General features: G+C 36.5%; 1 protein-coding gene across 2 annotated transcripts in view; it reads left to right on the top strand.

Moving 5' to 3' along the window:
• otk (off-track) overlaps positions 1 to 19611 on the top strand; it is a 316782-nt gene continuing 297171 nt past the window's right edge. For both annotated transcript variants that reach the window (XM_069842367.1, XM_069842366.1), the window contains exon 1: positions 1 to 118. In XM_069842367.1, coding sequence (XP_069698468.1) covers positions 76 to 118 — 43 coding nt within the window. In that variant the 5' untranslated portion in view covers positions 1 to 75. The remainder of the gene's footprint in view (positions 119 to 19611) is intronic.

Below are 19611 nucleotides of genomic sequence, written 5' to 3'. Positions count from 1 at the left end.
CTTCGTTGTTCGAGCGAGTGCGGTCGGGACGTGATGAAGATGGTCGCATGAGTACGACGCGTGATCTTGTTTACAATGTTATTAATTGTTAGCACCGCCGTCCTCATAGTATTAGCAGGTAAGTGACAAATTCAATGAGAAATTACCATTTAGCTTTGATTTGTAAGTCTTCTATTTATCAGTGAGCGAGTTTGACATGAATGTAAACATTGGAGTCGCCGCTCACCGCAAGCGTTCCACCGTGTGTTTGATGTTGCCGGCCGGTTTTTATGCGTTCAGGAAATTATTACTCTTCATCCCACAAATTGAGTTGCCGGTGGTCACGAAAGTAATTCAGTAGGCAGCATCTTAACATCTCGGATAAGTTCATTAGGCGGTAATTATAATTCAATCTGACAACAATGACTTTGTTCGAAAATTAAATTAATTTCGTTTCCCGGTAAATTGTGTGGTTATTCATTAAGGTGTGTTTGGAGATGTTCATTGAATAATAAGATTTTTTAATTCGCATTAGGCTTTCATTTATGAAAATGTAATAGCCTATATAATGAACTGTTTCCTAAACCAGTCTATTGTGATATAAATGGATCAATGATATAGAATTAATTTATAATATATGCTATATATTTGTTATAATTTGAATGTTAATAAAAAACCAATAGACGTGTTTAGTCGCATGTTTCTTAATATTTTCTTAAAAGGGTTGACTACACACGTATTTGCTTTTGGGAAATAATATGCTAATATCTTACATGTTTGTATTTCACCCTTCCTTGCGAATGCAGTTTTACAAACGAACGTTTTATAGCAGTATCCATAATCGAAACAATAATTCTTGAAATCCGCAATTATAAGCATATTTTGATTCACCATACCCAATCATTTATATTGTTTATTCAATGACAATCTAGATTTCCAGTGTTTTAGAATTTATTAAAAATCGAATTTTTAAGAATTTAAGTGAAAAAAGCGGGTGATAGATGAAGGAATTCGCAGATACAAAATAGTGACCTAGGTTATAAACCGCAGTGATAATATTCTCTACAGAGCTACATTTCTGTTTAATATTCTTGTAAAGTGAGAAGAAAACTAATTTTATTAAACAGATATGCTGTATTTATAATTAGCGATATAGCTAAACGAGGATTTAAAACATGTCGGTCTTTGTGTTGACCTTGGTTTGGGTCTTTCTGTATTACGATAAAATGATCATAATAAAAAAATCCTACCGACTGGCTTTTGTACCGTTTATTGGACGAGTATTTTCTTAAAAGACTAGTACTTTCTCCGGGCCAAGAATACAAAGAAAATTGAGTAAAATTAGTAGGCCAATTACCGTGGATCAAAATAATAACGCAGTAGGGCTATTTGCCCTGTATGTAATTTGTGGCATGTAGGACACTTCCGAAGGCCGTGACGCTGTTAACAATGCGATGTGGATTTTTTTCATGTTTTGTCTTATCGTATTGTATCATGTTTTACGATCAAGTTTTCCTAAAAGACTAGTATTGGCAAAGGACGTTCTATTGTTGACATTCTTGCTAATGAAGTCAAACGGAACTGTTTTTCTAGCAGATTGAGTCAACTGCCCTATCAACTTGAAACGTTTATCAAAATACACGATCGTCTGTCGACAATAATTACTAGGCAGACGTATTGCCATTGTCGTTTATTTTTTGATCTTGTCTGATTGAAATTTTAATTAACTGAAATAAATTGGTTAATGTTGTATTTTATTGTTTAATAGTAAACATTGCTACATAGTTTCACGTGTCCAATTCACAGATTGGGTATACAGTCTCATTAAAATACAAAGAGCTACAGTTTTCATACAGAAATTTCCTTTGACGATATATTTTCTTCGTTGTTGCAATGAAACGTTTCACCAGTCACGTTTATTTTTGTGCATCACTTTTTGTGGAATTTTGCTGACCAAAGGTACTTGAAACTTTGGTCCTACGGCGGCCTCTAGGCTGTAAGGTGTAAGATCTAGGGAAATTCCCCCCTCTCCTCTGAAGATAATTTAATGTGTTTCATTTTCTATATTTTCTTCAAGTTTGTGCGATAAAATTTTACGAAGAAAATGAGAAGTATGAAATACATTATTGAAATCCGTAAATATGTAATTGAATCAGTCATTAAGTCAATTTTGAACATATGCATATTTTTATGGATTTCTTAATTTTTTCTGCATTTAATAGAGGATGAAACAAACGAATTATATTTCATGAGTGATGCTTAAGCACAACAGAAATATATCTTAACAATTATTAAGCGAACAGAACAGTTTTTTTTTTCCTTTAATCAGAGTACTGAAAAAAAAATGACTGTGCCTTTTAATAATGATCGATTCATTTATAAACAGAATTTAAGCTTTGATTTTCGTATTTTATAATTTAGCTTACAATTAACTTATGTGTGAAGAATTTATCAGTGCTTCATCGTACCGCATGCGTACAAACGCTCAGCTGAGACAATCGGAAATGTTTCAGGTGTTGGTTGAATGCTACTTTTTTATTATGTCAATGTTATATCCAGGCATCGAGACTTGGGACCCGATACAATAAGTTTACTGTGCTTGTACTATAGGTTGTTGACTCGCTGCAGGTAGTGAAAGGTAGAGATGTTTTGAGGTAACAACGTTGCTATTTAGAGTAGTGTACGGTAGTATGGGGAAACACACACATATGGACATTCTGAAAATAAATATACATTACACAATGACAATGTCAAAAGAATGTGAAAAGTATTTATTTTCCTGTCTTTTATAAGCATTTGTGTTTAATTATACACAGTGTTAATGGTTGGAAATAAACACGTAGCAATTTTAATTTCCTCATTTGTCCTAATGGTCGTCTTTAGAAAGTGCAGTTACAGTACCGAATTGCAATGTACTACGAGATACATTTTCAGTGTTTCTAACTTAAATCTTTTTTCAGTTGTGTACCAAACACGGTTTGTACTGTGAAAAGATGCGCTCTAAGTCGCATGACTTTATAGGAGCAAAACGAAAAAAACATAACATCATTGCAGTCTCTAAGGGACAGTCCTTCATTCTCGGGTGACTCTATGTCCACTAATTTGCTGTTTATATTACACAATGCTCCATATCCATTATTTTTACATAAAATTGATTTCCACTTCTGTATTACACATTCAGTAACCGGTGTACTTGATATCTCATTAAATCTCTGTGTCTGTCAACTAATTTGAGGGTTTCCGGCATCTCTTGCTCTGACTTTTCCAACAGTGTAATAGTTTCAGACACAGTTTGAAAATAGGTTTGTATGAAAACCAAATTATTCATCAGAACTTACAAATCCAGAGCGTTTTCCTTTGCGTATTTGTTGGCATTCATTCTACAGTACCCCCATCCACTGTACGCTTTACCACTATACTCAGTACGTCGTTATGCAGATTTGCCACTGAACTGCTCTATCGGGTCCGAAGTCTCGAAGCCTAGTTATATCCTAACAAGGGACATTCGTCTTTACGGATTACTCTATTTTCTAGTTTGGCATTTCTACGGGATCATCTTCAAACCCGTGCACTCAGCGTAATGTTGACTGCATGCCTTTGTTCTTTGTAGATGTTATTGCACGGAGAACTACTCGGATGTTGGTGTGAGAAAACAGAAAACCTGTCCCCTGCAATAACACGAACTCCAGTTTGACTCTTAGTTTTGAACTCATATCTCCGACGTGAAAAGCTAACGGTGTGTTGTTTCAACTATGCACCATACATGCATAGGGTGTTTAGATTAAAGGGTACATCAGATGAGATTCGAGTCAATGTCAAGGCACTAGAGTTTGAGATGACATGAAAGTTTACAGACTCTAAACTTTCATGTTTATGCTTAAGTAATTTTAAAAAAACATACAATCATACAGCGCTTAAGTATACAACAGAGAGTATGATCAATGTCGTTTTTATGTTTCCATAGTTACCAAATGTCTTTGCGGTTATGTGTAGGCTATGTTTCCATTGTGAATGATGTTACAATTTTTTAATTTGATGGTAGCGTTTACATTCTTAAACTAATTCTTACGTTTTCATTGTGAACGAGAAAGGCATAAAGTTGTTCAGCACTGCTAATTTAAGGTATTAAATATTGTTTTTAAGAGTTACGAAATGAATGGTTAAATGAAATTGCGAGAGAATGACAGTCTGAGGAATTAAAAAATTCGCAAGTAGCTTAATTGAAAAATTTGTATATATTTTTTTTTTTTACTTTGGGGATTAATCGAAGTGAATTTTTATGGCAGGCAGAGTAACTATCTCATGCCCCCATGTTTTAAATTGCTTCCAGTGCACTTCATTAGAACCAGGTACCCAGCTTCGAAGCTGTTAGCCCTGTGAACTTACAATATATTTATTTTCCCCTATTAATATAATACAGGGTTGTTATCTAAGAAATTAGCAAGTTCTTTGTGACAGTAGAAGAGAAAGAGTGGGGGAAGGGAAGTGGTCCGTGGCCCATTTCTTTTAGGGCTCATCCCGACATTTGTAGCCAAACGGAGACAGCCTATTTCGCTATTTCTTGTCCAATCTACCTCTACTGCCGGTGATTCACCATTTACAAGACGGACTGTTGTGTCTTAACTTTTTTTTTTTTTTTTCATTTTTATTTTTGATATCTTACAGCAGATAATCTGTGACAGTCATTGACACTAACAGTTGCTGTGTTGAGGCCAAGGTTCTCGGTTTGAAACCCGGCTGAGGGCCATGGATTTTAGAGGACGATAGCATTTTCTAGCATGTCTTCCTCCGGGAGGGAAGTAAAGCTATTATTTCTGTACCATGTAAAAGAGCCCTATCTCTCATACAGACCTCCAGAAAAAATTACCTTCTTAACGAAGAATAGAAATAATTCTGCACCATCATATTCACGTCTGTTGACCTGTTTCGGCTCCATCTTGAAAGTACTGCCTGCATCTTGTAGTATAAACATATGGTTAGTGCCAATTTTGAGTCTGTCGCCGTCTTATGACTTTATTTTTAAAAATCTATTAATTTTTTATTTAAGCTTATATTTCATATGAATCATCACTGTGGGCTAAAGCAAGGAGATGCACTATCACCTTTACTTTTTAACTTCGCTCTAGAATATGACATTAGGAAAGTCCAGGATAACAGAGAGGGTTTGGAATTGAACGGGTTACATCAGCTGCTTGTCTATGTGGATGACGTGAATATGTTAGGAGAAAATCCACAAACGATTAGGGAAAACGCGGAAATTCTACTTGAAGCAAGTAAATCCCGAAAAGACATAGTATATGATTATGTCTTGTGACCAGAACATTGTAGGAAATGGAACTATAAAAATTGGAGATTTATCCTTCGAAGACGTGGAAAAATTCAAATATCTTGGAGCAACAGTAACAAATATAAATGATACTCGGGAGGAAATTAAACGCAGAATAAATATGGGAAATGCGTGTTATTATTCGGTTGAAAAGCTTTTATCATCTAGTCTGCTGTCAAAAAATCTGAAAGTTAGAATTTATAAAACAGTTATATTACCGGTTGTTCTTTATGGTTGTGAAACTTGGACTCTTACTTTGAGAGAGGAACATAGATTAAGGATGTTTGAGAATAAGGTTCTTAGGAAAATATTTGGGGCTAAGAGGGATGAAGTTACAGGAGAATGGAGAAAGTTACACAACGCAGAGCTGCACGCATTGTATTCTTCACCTGACATAATTAGGAACATTAAATCCAGACGTTTGAGATGGGCAGGGCATGTAGCACGTATGGGCGAATCCAGAAATGCATATAGAGTGTTAGTTGGGAGGCCTGAGGGAAAAAGACCTATGGGTAGGGCGAGACGTAGATGGATGGATAATATTAAAATGGATTTGAGGGAGGTGGGATATGATGGTAGAGACTGGATTAATCTTGCTCAGGATAGGGACCGATGGCGGGCTTATGTGAGGGCGGCAATGAACCTCTGGGTTCCTTAAAAGCCAGTAAGTAAGTAAGTATGAATCATTCCCTGATAATGCCTCATATACCATGTCTTCACTATGTGCACTCAAGAAGCCGTGTATAACATTTCCTTAAGAACGATGATTGTACTGTACTTTATCTTGCTGAAAAGTGAACCTTGTTCGATTTGCATTGCTTCTAGTATGAGCATGTAATACAGACGTTTTGACATCCCTGTCACATAGAAACAAAATCCGAGCAACATTTCAAGAGATTGCTGTATACAGGTGGACGAAAGTAGAGATGAGCGGATGACGGAAAATTAATTACTCTTTCTTGACTCCATTTCACAGGGTGTGTATTAGCTTTGGACTTGTTCTTGAATTTTGCCCGTCACTGGACGAACACATCTTTGGACTCTTACTGACATTGTGGCGGAACGATGCTTTGGCGTCTATATAATTGTAAATTATTGTATTTCATTGTCTCTATTGTTTTAAATGTCTAATATAAATGTAATATTAAACCAGAGTGTAATACAATCGTAACTCAAAACAGCCTGTATTTTGATCGGACACATACATACCGGATGTGGAGTCACGCGAAGATATCAAGACGTGGAATCAAGTAATATCCAGGTTTGAAACCGGAGATAATATGTTATACAGTATACTGTAGTACAAACGACACGACAGTTGTTTCTCTCGCAGGATATGAAGCGAGGGTCTGTTTCCAGCAGTTTTTGCTCGCTACGCCCATTCCTCATGGACTTGGACTGTCCCATTCCTCATCGTTGCGTTGGTGTTTTTTGTAGTACCTAATGATTAGAATTTCCCATATGGCGTGAGGATTTCTCTAGCAACGCTAGGGTCAAAACAAAGTCGAATCGGACCGATATTCATATTTTTCCGTAAGTTTGTAATTATAGTATATTTTTAACGTGAAACATTCTAGATATATGGTCACTCTTCCTGTTAGTACGATGACGTTATTAATTACAGTAGGCCATGGATGTCTGAAATTGTGTTCAAAATAAAGTTGTTTGAAATCCAATCAGCCGTGATGAAACATAAGTTTTAGAATTACACTAATGTTAAATTAACAATCTGTCTTTAGACCTATACAACGCATTTATTAATCATCCGGGAGAAGCTGTTTTCATTACAGCTATCGGGCCCCCGAGCAATGATTTTCACGATGGAACATGCGTGGAATGCAATTAACATCAAATGATTTTTCATATTTCATAAAAATTAGTAAAATTTTCGTATAAAACTTGTTAAAAATCTTTGAAGTCTCCATATTTTTCATATTTTGCAGAATTTTTTTTTTCCTTCCGTTAATACAAGATGGGTCAAAAGTCGATTTCCCCATTATTCTTTCTTAGGCTTTCTTCCTGTCAAATTCTAAGTCTCCCTTGTCCAGTTGAATTTCGTAAATCTGTGACAAGGAAATTAAGAGAGGAATATTAAGAAATGCAGAATTCGAATGTTGGAAAGTAATGCCTGGAAGAGGCAGAGGTGTAGAATTGTACAGCCAAGTACCTAAAGTCCACACCTGTGGAGTAACGGTCAGCGCGTCTGGCTGCGAAACCAGGTGGCCCGGGTTCGAATCCCGGTCGGGGCAAGTTACCTAGTTGAGGTCTTTTCTGGGGTTTTCCCCTCAACCCAATAGGAGCAAATGCTGGGTAACTTTCGGTGCTGGACCCCGGACTCATTTTCACCAGCCAACGCCTGGATTTTTAATAAGTCTGGACTATCTACATCTGAATGGGTAACCTGCCTCAAAATGAATGCCAAGTTAGCAGCCGTTAGAGGAGTACCTGGTCGCTCTTTGGACGGATCCCGGTGCAGACATGGCTGCCCGGAGACTGAAACCCTTGCCCACGTCCAAGGTCAATGTAACAGAGGTTTACTCCTCCGAAATGCCAGACACCATCATGTTCGATCCTTAATTGCAACTGCTTTAAGAAAAAAAGTCTTGGATAGTAGAAGAGGAAGTTTTTTGCCTTGCTACTAATGGCTCCTCTAGACGTATTGATATCATAGCTATTCCCAGACTACCAAGGAAAGTTATATAATTGATCCTACCATAAGGATTGAAACGGGGAGTAGCCAGCCGGAGGATGTCAATCAAGAAAAGATCAACATTTATCTGCCAACAGTTGATTACTTCAAAGCAAAATACCAGCTTGAAAACATTGAGGTGATTGGTCTTCTTATTGGAGCTCGTGGTGTGATTCCCAAGTTCTTTGAAAGCTTCAGGAAGACTTTTGAACTACCACTGACTCTTACTGCTGACATCATAACTTCAGTTTTGAAACGCTCTTGCCAAATTCTGAGTAATCATATTCACTCTGTTTATTTTTTTTTCCCTTCATTTCATAATTCATGTACGTTTATTTTAATTTTCTTTCTACAAAATTTATGTAAACATTTAATATTGTAAAATTTATGTAGGAGAGTATACTGAGTCCTTCTGGGCTCCAATGGGAGGGAGTTATTATTATTATTATTATTATTATTATTATTATTATTATTATTATTATACTTACTTACAAATGGTTTTTAAGGAACCCGAAGGTTCATTGCCGCCCTCACATAAGCCCGCCATCGGTCCCTATCTGTGCAAGATTAATCCAGTCTCTATCATCATACCCCACCTCCCTCAAATCCACTTTAATATTATCCTCCCATCTACGTCTCGGCCTCCCTAAAGGTCTTTTTCCCTCCGGTCTCCCAACTAACACTCTATATGCATTTCTGGATTCACCCATACGTGCTACATGCCCTGCCCATCTCAAACGTCTGGATTTTAAGTTCCTAATTATGTCAGGTGAAGAATACAATGCGTGCAGTTCTGTGTTGTGTAACTTTCTCCATTCTCCTGTAACTTCATCCCGCTTAGCCCCAAATATTTTCCTAAGCACCTTATTCTCAAACACCCTTAACCTATGCTCCTCTCTCAGAGTGAGAGTCCAAGTTTCACAACCATACAGAACAACCGGTAATATAACTGTTTTATAAATTCTAACTTTCAGATTTTTTGACAGCAGACTGGATGATAAGAGCTTCTCAACCGAATAATAACACGCATTTCCCATATTTATTCTGCGTTTAATTTCCTCCCGAGTGTCATTATTATTATTATTATTATTATTATTATTATTATTATTATTGTTATTATTATTATATATTATTATTACTTGTACACATATATAGACGTCATAACTTAAATAAACGAATAGCTGGTGTAATAAGTTGTGGGTTGGCAACCATGTTCGTGCGTCAACTGTTTTTCCGATGTCATGTCTTGTTATTATTGTTGTTTTGTTTTAATGTGTTGGGTTGCATCTCTATGCAATAACTACTAATAACATAGACTCTGCAATATCCAGACAAGAAATTCATGAAAATTATTGATTAGTTATGTTCTCCCATGTGTAAATCAGTGTTTAAACGTTGTAAATTGTGTATGGAGAAACAGGGCCTCCATTTTGAATAAAATCTGTAAAGATATGTGTAGTCAAATGTAAATTAAATGTAAGGAAGTGTTTGGGGAAAGCGACCTTTAACCCATCCTGTATTTCTACATAATTATATAATTAATAATTATTTATAAACTTTTATCTCACTCCTAGACTGCTCGTAAATATCTAAAAACCCGACTGTAATCCTATTGTTTTGTTGTAACTACTATTTATCAATTAGTATATTATTGTACCGGGACATCATTTTATTTTTACTAACATTTTTAATATTAACTTGCTTATACATCTGGATCAACGTCGTTTGCAACCCCCTTCCACGACAGGAGTTCGATGATACTGGCGTAGAATACAAACAAATCACTTTACTAGATATAGGAGGGAAGAAAAGTAGTTCATCCATTTGAGTTTGATCATTTTCATTAGATTTTTGTTTAATCAAAATACAGTACAGTATTAACAATGAGTGTTTTTACTCACGAACTGAGCTGTCCATGTGGAAGTATTCATTATGCAGTGTATATTATAATGTCTACAGCACATTAGCGTACAATATAGAGAATGAAGTTAAATTAAAAAATAATCATAATATGGATATTTAAACACATTTTTAAAATGGTGGCCGTTCATTTCGATACAGGCTTCAGTTCTTTTGTGCATATTATTGCACTATAGACTATTGTACCTAATCCCAATTACCAGCTTTGTCCTTCGTACTAGTAACTCATGTTGAAATAATTCTGTACCTACTCTATAAAAGAGTACCTTACGTACTGTAAATTCAATCTTCACTTCTGCCCGATCCGAAAAGATAAAATTACTCAGACATACTATCTGCTGTCCGTCCAAGTGGTTATGTCGTAGGGTCGTAGAAAGGGAGGAAATCACGTTACAGTTAATTACTTGACGAGGCCCTTTTATTTAAGCTATTTTAAACAGTTGTATAATATTACGTAGACGTCCAATTCCTAACAGAAATTAATGTTCTCAGAAAAGAGCTAAGACAGCCCAGCCACTAGCTGGCGAATAAAAGCTGGTGGGGGAAACCGGGATACGACGTAGGCAAATGGACGACAGTACCTGTGCGAAAATGATTCAATATTGAAAGCTCTTTCGTCACTGGAAAACGCGAACATATTTTTGGAACGTACTGTTTACTATGACCGTAAGGCTACTATGACTATATGCGGTCTTGGATCTGTGTGCAGGACGGTTGAATTTTGTTAGTAGAAGGGGTAGGAGTGAAGTACATTCAAAAACTCAGGTACAATAAAAATTGAAGTAAAAATAAAATGATGTTCCTGTATAATTTTATTATTATTGTATCTTATTTATATTCCATGTCCAAGCACTGTATATGTGTAATGGCAATTAAGATACTTACTAAACAAGCACTGAACCGGGCTTTCCAGACATACAGTATAAGCAAACACGAGACATTTGAAAAACCCAAGTCACTTATTCCACCAACTTTTCAAGATTCCTAACTGTAAATTTACGTGTCATTGGCGTAATCCAGAGGTAAGAAGCTAGTCTCTTGATCCGACGCTAAGCTTGGGTGTAAAGTAGTGGCAAAAAAAAAAAAAAAAAAAAAACGGACCGACCATTGTAGCTGATTTCAAAGCCTTGTTCACTCCACAGCACGATAGACTGGTAACTAAGACTTTCGTGGTTCGAATCCTACCTGGGAAGGAAACTTTTTTTTTTTGTTCCTTATTCAAATTTATTTCCAATACTTTTCGATTGCAGCTATATTTTACTACTTAATTAACTTATTATTCCCAGAACATGAATTTTACCAGCAATCGAAAAGAATTGGGAATAAAAGAGGTTTCCTTCCCAGGCAGGATTCGAACCACGAAAGTCTTAGTTACCAGTCTATAGTGCTCTGGAGTGAACAAGGCTCTCAAATCAGCCACTACTGTACATAGGTTTGAATTCCGTTAGGGCTGGTTACCTGGTTTGGTTTTTCTATAGGTTTTCCCCAACTAGATTTAGATAATCGATGGAGAATGCTTTATGTCGTCAAAATACCATCTTGCCATCACCAGTTTACTGGCGCTAGAAAACCTAGCAGTTGATACAGGATCGTTAAAAGAAAAAAAGTACACTGACGTTTTCTGTAGGTGACTCGGCTCGTTTAATATGAGCCGCTACTGCTTGGTTGGCGTTCACAAAAACTGGTACTGTACCTGTTATTTCTTGCTTCTGTCGTTCGAAGCTACAAGTTGGGCGCAGACACTGTCAATGGGACTTCGTCTCGAAAAACAGGATCGATTTCATTGTTACAGACTGCTTCCATGATTACGTAATATTCGGCAGAATGACTCGATTAGACAGCTACACGATTTCGAAAGTGTTGAGAAGAATCAGGTTTCATTCAGGATTTTATTGTAGTTAATGTTTAGCATAATATAAAAATACAGAATCAATGTCACTAAATTTAACCATCACCACCATAATCATGGACTCAGTCGGCTGACGCGCTTGCCTGCTAGTCCGGAGAAGTGGGTTCGATTCCCGTTTGGACTAATTACCTGGTTGGGTTTTTTTTTTTCAAAGTTTTCCCTAACCATGAAGAAAATGTCAGCTAATCTATACCATCTCGCAATCACCAATCCCATCCACTCTAAATAATCTAGTAGTTGATACGACGTCGTTAAATAACCAACTAAAAACTCACGGAAATCGCATATTCTCAGAACTCAATACTTCTCCTTGCAGAAGGTTCTATAATTATTTAACTGATCTTTAATTTCGGAGTACGATCGTCTCTTATTCTTTCAACGTGTTATTTCATTTGTTTGTATTTATTTCATTTGTTAATTTAGAACATTTTCAGGAATAGTCATTCGTCATTTTCGTTCTTAGCAAAAAATGTATTACAGCAATGTTACACAACATTTCTATTGTTTTTTCCTATTCATATTATTATTATTATTATTATTATTATTATTATTATTATTATTATTATTATTATTATAAATCACAGTATGAGCAGCATTACGTTTTTATAGAGTAAGTTTTCATGTTTCTTATTGTTCTTAAAACTATTCTCTAATGCCTTATACTTATGTCCCATTCACAATGAAAATTAAACATACCGTAAGCGTTACCGGTAACTTAAGAATTCAAAGATTACCGTAAAATCACATCATTCATGATTGGGATATAAACATAATCGCAAAGATACTTGGTAACCATGGAAACATAACAACGACGCCATTTCCTCATTCTTTCGTATACTTCAGCGCCCCACGATTATGTACTGTTTGCAAATCACGTAAGCATAAGCATGAAAGTTTGGAGTTCGCAAACTTTCATGTTAATGTCTAACGGCAATGTTAATGTCATTGTTTATGTGAATCATTGTGAATGATTCCATCTGGTAACCTGACCGCAAACTTCTGTGTTTATGTTACGTTTATATTTAATTTTCATTCTGAATGGGCTTTAAGGATTACAGAGGAAAATAATGGTAATGATTAGACAGTGGATGCGGGATGACTTAAGGAAAAGTGAAGTTGTTTCGTATCAGAGTATATGGCACGAGCCACGCCGTCCGTCTTTTGTGTACCTGGCGAGTACAGCAGCGTAGGATAACGAAGGAACCCCGATCTGTTCATAGTAATATTGCAACGCAATGTGTGCAGTTGTGTTATCCTGCTCAAGTATTTAGTACGCGTTGAATATGTCGTGCTGATCCATTCATAATGGCAAAACGTTAAATTCGCTCAATTAAGAAGTATGAGAGTGACATTTTATGTATTAACGAAGACAATATCGTGTGTAATGTATGTAAAATTGAAATAAAAACCAGAACAATTCAGGCTATAGAGAAACATTGCAACAGTACATCGCACAGGAAATGCGTTGAAATGAAATCTGAAGAACCATCATCATCATCATCATCATCATCATTTAGTTGTGCGGGTCTAACGACACGTGCAACATGATGCTCAGTACAAATATTCCTCTAAAGAAATTAAATGATCCCCATTTTAGAGGTTTTCTTCAGAAATTCTCTCGATACAAAAACTGTTTAAGCGATAGGCGAAGACGATTCAGCTTCGACAACTTATGAGAATATATCGTCGTTTACTGCAACGCTGGTAATTGCATCAATGATGACGAGGACTGAACCTTGCAAGGTATGTACTACAATACGTTATTTTTCTTTTCCTTCTGACTGTACGGAGATACAGTAGCATGTTGACGTCGTCTGTTTAGGTTTAAAACCTGTTGAACCAATGGTCTGAATGAAAAAAAAATGTAACATATAGTAAATGTGCACTTACATTATATTTCAGCCCGTCCTGATGCACTAAATGATAGCATTATTAGTCTTATTGAAGATCTTCATTCCATATCTTCCTGGTCTCAACAATTTGGGCTTAACCTAAACGCATGTAAATCACAGGCTATTCTGTTCGCGAACCGTAGATTTTATTTTTTTTTATTGGGTTATTTTACGACGCTGTATCAACATCTAGGTTATTTAGCGTCTGAATGATATGAAGGTGATAATGCCGGTGAAATGAGTCCGGGGTCCAGCACCGAAAGTTACCCAGCATTTGCTCGTATTGGGTTGTGGGAAAACCCCGGAAAAAACCTCAACCAGGTAACTTGCCCCGACCGGGAACCGTAGATTAATTCCTGAAGTCAACGACCTGAATATTCCACCTGTGAAACTGAATAAAACAATCATCCCGTTTAACCCTACCGTAAAAAATCTCGGAGTGCATTTCGAATCTAATCTCAATTGGAATACGCATATTAAATATACATGTAAGAAGGCATTCTCTATTCTCCATTCACTAAAAAGATTGTATCATTAGCCATCTCAATTAAAACAGACGCTGGTACAGACACTCATTCTACCTCACTTCGATTATTGAAACTACAGCGTGTTCATAACGCGTGCGTCCGCTTCATTTGTAATGTTCGATACTATGATCATATCTCACCTTCTTTCGAGAAGTTATAATGGCTTAGGTTACATGAGAGGACAAATCAGCACTCACTTCCTCTCTTGTATCCAATTATGCACACTTCATCCCCATATTATTTATTCGCTCGTTTTCATACTCTCTCTCGCTATCATAATATTAATACTCGATCACAACGCGATAACACGCTAGAAATTCCACTTCACACATCATCTCTGTATTCCTCATCTTTCACTGTTGCTACCTCTCGTCACTGGAACTCTCTGCCGCCTGAAGTCAAGGGCTGCCGAACATTGAAATCTTTCAAATCCAAGTTAGAAAATTATCTTATGACGAGTTGCCAAACTAACTTGCTATTATGACAAGTGTTGTATTGCATGTTTCCACGTATTCACATTTTTTGTTTTAATGTTCTAGCGATATGTAACTTATTTTGTATTTTTGTTTTCATATTTTCCGATAATGGTATATCTCTAATGTGATAAGTTGAGCTGTATATAATCATAATTTTCCTTACTGTGTGTACTTAGAAATATTGTATTCATTTTATGCTTTCTAATGCACTACTTTATTACTATTATCATTATTATTATTATTATTATTATTATTATTATTATTATTATTATTATTACTATGGTTGTGAAACTTGGACTCTCACTCTGAGAGAGGAACATAGGTTCAGGGTGTTTGAGAATAAGGTGCTAAGGAAAATATTTGGGGCTAAGCGGGATGAAGTTACAGGAGAATGGAGAAAGTTACACAACACAGAACTGCACGCATTGTATTCTTCACCTGACATAATTAGGAACATTAAATCCAGACGTTTGAGATGGGCAGGGCATGTAGCACGTATGGGCGAATCCAGAAATGCATATAGAGTGTTAGTTAGGAGACCGGAGGGAAAAAGACCTTTAGGGAGGCCGAGACGTAGATGGGAGGATAATATTAAAATGGATTTGAGGGAGGTGGGGTATGATGATAGAGACTGGATTAATCTTACACAGGATAGGGACCGCTGTCGGGCTTATGTGAGGGCGGCAATGAACCTTCGGGTTCCTTAAAAGCCATTTGTAAGTAAGTATTATTATTATTATTATTATTATTATTATTATTATTATTACTATTCTTATTTTTTATCATTATTATTATTATTATTATTATTATTATTATCATCATCATCATCATCATCATCATCATCAATAATTGTCTTATTTTTTATACTTTGTATGCCTCATTTATTTTGACCTGCTGTTCACATTTTATTATGCTTTTTTCTTTCTTTCTGTATGTTATATATTACGTCTGATTTCTTATTTGTTGTTTACATTTTATTATTATTATTATTATTATTATTATTATTATTATTATTATTATTATCTTATGCAGTTTTGTGTGTAAAATTGTAGTGTACTTTGTAAATTTGTAGTGTTTTTTGTAACGCAGTTTTCACTCCTGGTTGAGTGTTAGGGAAGGCCGTATGGCCTTAACTCTGCCAGGTTAAATAAATCATTATTATTATTATTGTTATTATTATTATTATTATTATTCAAAGATAAGTCATCCCGCATCCACTGTCCAGTAATGATGTTGGTAGTGGTATTTTGTTTAACGATGCATATAGTTGCAGACTTTATCAAGCGACGAAATTCGGCGTGGGTGAGAAATTATGAGCCGACAAAATTTTCGTAGAGTGCTCTATCAAGTACAAGGTTCTTTCATGTTCCGTTATTCTATCACATGTGCCTCCCAGTTTCATCTCCGGGAGAAATACATGCTAAGGATTTTATGATGGCCGTGGCAGGGTTTGTAACCACTACACTACCGAGGACGATAAAACGGGAAAGAAGACTACTCGATGAAGCTGAAGGAGACCTTCATGCGACATGATTCGTGATTGAAACGTGGACGATGTTTGCTGGCCGGGCAGTATCTGCCTCCCGTGAGTCATGAGGCAGCCCCACCTGCCAGACTGTCCTGCAATCACGTGTGCGGATTGCCGCCACGCCGGGCGGCCGTCCCCCGTTCGTTGCCATTCTCATTCCTCTTGCAGCTTCTTCAAGTTTTACGTCCTTTCGTCATTCTTAGTTCGTTATTACAGATATTTCTTCCCAATAATTGATTCTTGTTATTTATGCAATTAATTAATTTGTCACGTTGATACTATTATTGGACGTCCTTCTCTGCAATAATCCTTTGTAGCAAATTTGCTACATTAATAAAAATTGACATATCAGAAGCTTAAGCCTTGATGTTGTGGTAGAAATCTGCTGAACATACAATGCTCTGCTCCCTCAGTCCAAACCAAACTCTCAAACTCAGCTTCCTTGTTTTTCCTTAATGCTCCCTCCCCCCACCACCGTTTGTTCGTGCGAAACTTTGTCCTTCTTGTTTCATTCGTTTTTCCTTCAGTTCTTTTTTCTCTGTTTTTTTAATTTCCTGTTTACCTCTTTTCGTCTATTTTATTTCCTTCGTTTTATTCGCTCTTGTGTATTCCATTTTCTCTCTTCGAACGACAGAATAAGCAACTTTTTGAGACCGTAGCAGGCCACGTGGCCTAAAATGGGGAAAAAAGGATTTTTACCTTCTTTCATTTCTTTTATTCTCTCTCTTTTTGTAACTCTAAATTCCTTCCTGTCTTTATTATATTTTTTCTCCTCCCCTTCTTTTTCTTTTCTCTTTTTATTTTGTAACTATTTTTTGTTTTGTCCCTTTTATTTTAATTTCGTTTTTGTGTATAACTTTTCGACTTTTTAAAAACTCTTTATCCCCGTTTCTTCCATTCTTCGTCGTCATTCTCTCTTTGTTTTCTTCTTTATCACTTAATTATTTTTGTCTTTATTATTTTCGTCTTTTCTCCTTCCTCTTTATTTATTTTTGCACGATATAACTAATTTTTAGTACTTACGCATATTGTTGATATACATGGACATTATTTTATTTTTACTAACATTTCTAATATTAACCTGGCTATACCTTTGTATTAACGGTTGAGAACCGGAAACATCGTTTGCTACCCCCTTCCACGACTGGAGTTCGATGATACTTACTTACTGGCTTTTAAGGAACCCGGAGGTTCATTGCCGCCCTCACATAAGCCCGCCCTCACATAAGCCTCACATAATCCTGAGCAAGATTAATCCAGTCTCTACCACCATATCCCACCTCCCTCAAATCCATTTTAATATTATCTTCCCACTTACGTCTCGGCCGCCCCAAAGGTCTTTTTCCCTCCGGCCTCCCAACTAACACTCTATATGCATGGAGTTCGATGATACTGCGTAAAATACAAACAAATCACTTTACTAGGTATAGGAGGGAAGAAAAGTAGTTCATCCATTTACGTAAACTAGGAAATATCGCGATTTTGAGTTTGATAATTTTCATTAGGTTTTCGTTTAATCAAAATATAGTACTGTATTAACAATAAGTGTTTTACTCACGAACTGAGCTATTCATTCGGACGTATTCATTATGCAGTGTATATTATACTGTCTACAGCACATTAGCGTACAATATAGAGAATGAAGTTAAACTGAAAAACAATCATAACATGCATATTTAAACACATTTTTGAAAATAGTGGCCTTCATTTCGATACAGGCTTCAGTTCTAATGTGCATATTATCGCACTATAGACTATTGTACCTAATTCCAATTATCAGTTTCGTCCTTCGTACTAGTAACTCATGTTGAAATAATTCTGTACCTACTCTATAAAAGAGCACCTTACGTACTGTAAATTCAGTCTTCACTTCTGCCCGATCCGAAAAGATAAAATTACTCAGACATGCTATCTACTGTCCGTCCAAGTGGTTTTGTCGCAGGATCATAGAAAGGGAGGAAATCACGTGACAGTTAATTACTTAACGAGGCCTTTTTATTTAAATTATTTTAAATAGTTGTATAATATTACGTAAACGTCCAATTCCTAACAGAAATTAATGTTCTCAGAAAAGAGCTAAGACAGCCCAGCCACTAGCCTTTACAGAGGGGCGAGCAGAAGCGTGTGGGGGGAAACCGGGCTGCCACGTACCTGTGCGAAAATATGATTCAATATTGAAAACTCTTTTGTCACTGGAAAACGCGAACATATTTCTGGAACATACTATACTCACTAACTCAGTACTGTTTACTAAAGGGTGCGTCAGAAAGAACGGATGGATTTCAAACTATCGATACGCAACGAGGAGAGAGATATAGTGAGGGGGACCACGACTGTTGGGTCAGCCAGAGAATGCAGTTTCAGTTGAGAACATGGTGTTGGTCTGGTGTACAACGTAGAGACATTTTTGAAAAATGAAGAGTCTGTGATCGCCACTCAGGACTCATTTCGACATCGGATGTTACGCTAGGATTCCAACTCGGAATACAATTTTGCGGTGGGAGGCTTCATTTCGTATCACAGGTTCAACATTAAAGAAGAAATCACCTGGACGAAATTCTATTGCACTGAGATTGTCCGAGGCTACGGTAAGATCTCGCGCCCTGCGACTTCTTTCTTTGGGACCATTTGAAGGCGTAAGTTTGTAAACATCGATCACATACACTGGACGATCTGAAGACAGCGATTCGTGAAGAAATCGTGGCAATTGCACCAGCTATGACTGTGAAAGTGATGGCGAACATCAGAAAACGCCTCGATGCCTGTATTGAAAGCCAAGGACATCATATGGATAATGTTGTTTTACATAAATAAACTGCATGTATTGGTGAATATGTTGATAACAATAAATTTTTGATTTGATGAATCTTTACAATTTTCTTGCCATGTGAAATCCATCCGTTCTTTCTGACGCACCCTGTATATGCGGCCTTGGTTCTGTGTGGAGGACAGTTGGAACTTCATTAGTAGAAGGGTTGGTAGTGAAGTACATTTAAAAACTAAGGTACAATAAAAATTGAAGTAAAAATAAACTGATGTGCTGTACAATATTTAAAGTTAGTAAGACAGATGATACGTTTTTTCTCTCTCCTGTAAAATTTGGTTTATTGGGAGTATTTCCCTGGCTCAATTGTTTTAATATAACAGTTGGTAACATTGAAAAGACAGCAATATTAGCTTTTAGGAATTAATGTTACGTGAATCCCACTATAGTTTCGTTGAATAAAGACCTGCCACACCTCCCTACCTACCCAAAGATATTCTTCTAATCGTTTAGCAGCGATGTACTGCCTGGATCCAGTCTTCAGCGTCTTTGTTACAAAAACAAATGAGCATCCCACTCATGTCGGCGAAAGTGAAGATGA

This window comes from Periplaneta americana, chromosome 12 (genome assembly GCF_040183065.1).
Source record: "Periplaneta americana isolate PAMFEO1 chromosome 12, P.americana_PAMFEO1_priV1, whole genome shotgun sequence".
In the NCBI taxonomy this organism is placed as follows: domain Eukaryota; kingdom Metazoa; phylum Arthropoda; class Insecta; order Blattodea; family Blattidae; genus Periplaneta; species Periplaneta americana.
The sequence above is the reverse complement of the archived record's forward strand: the minus strand, read 5'-3'. Positions and strand labels throughout refer to the sequence as shown.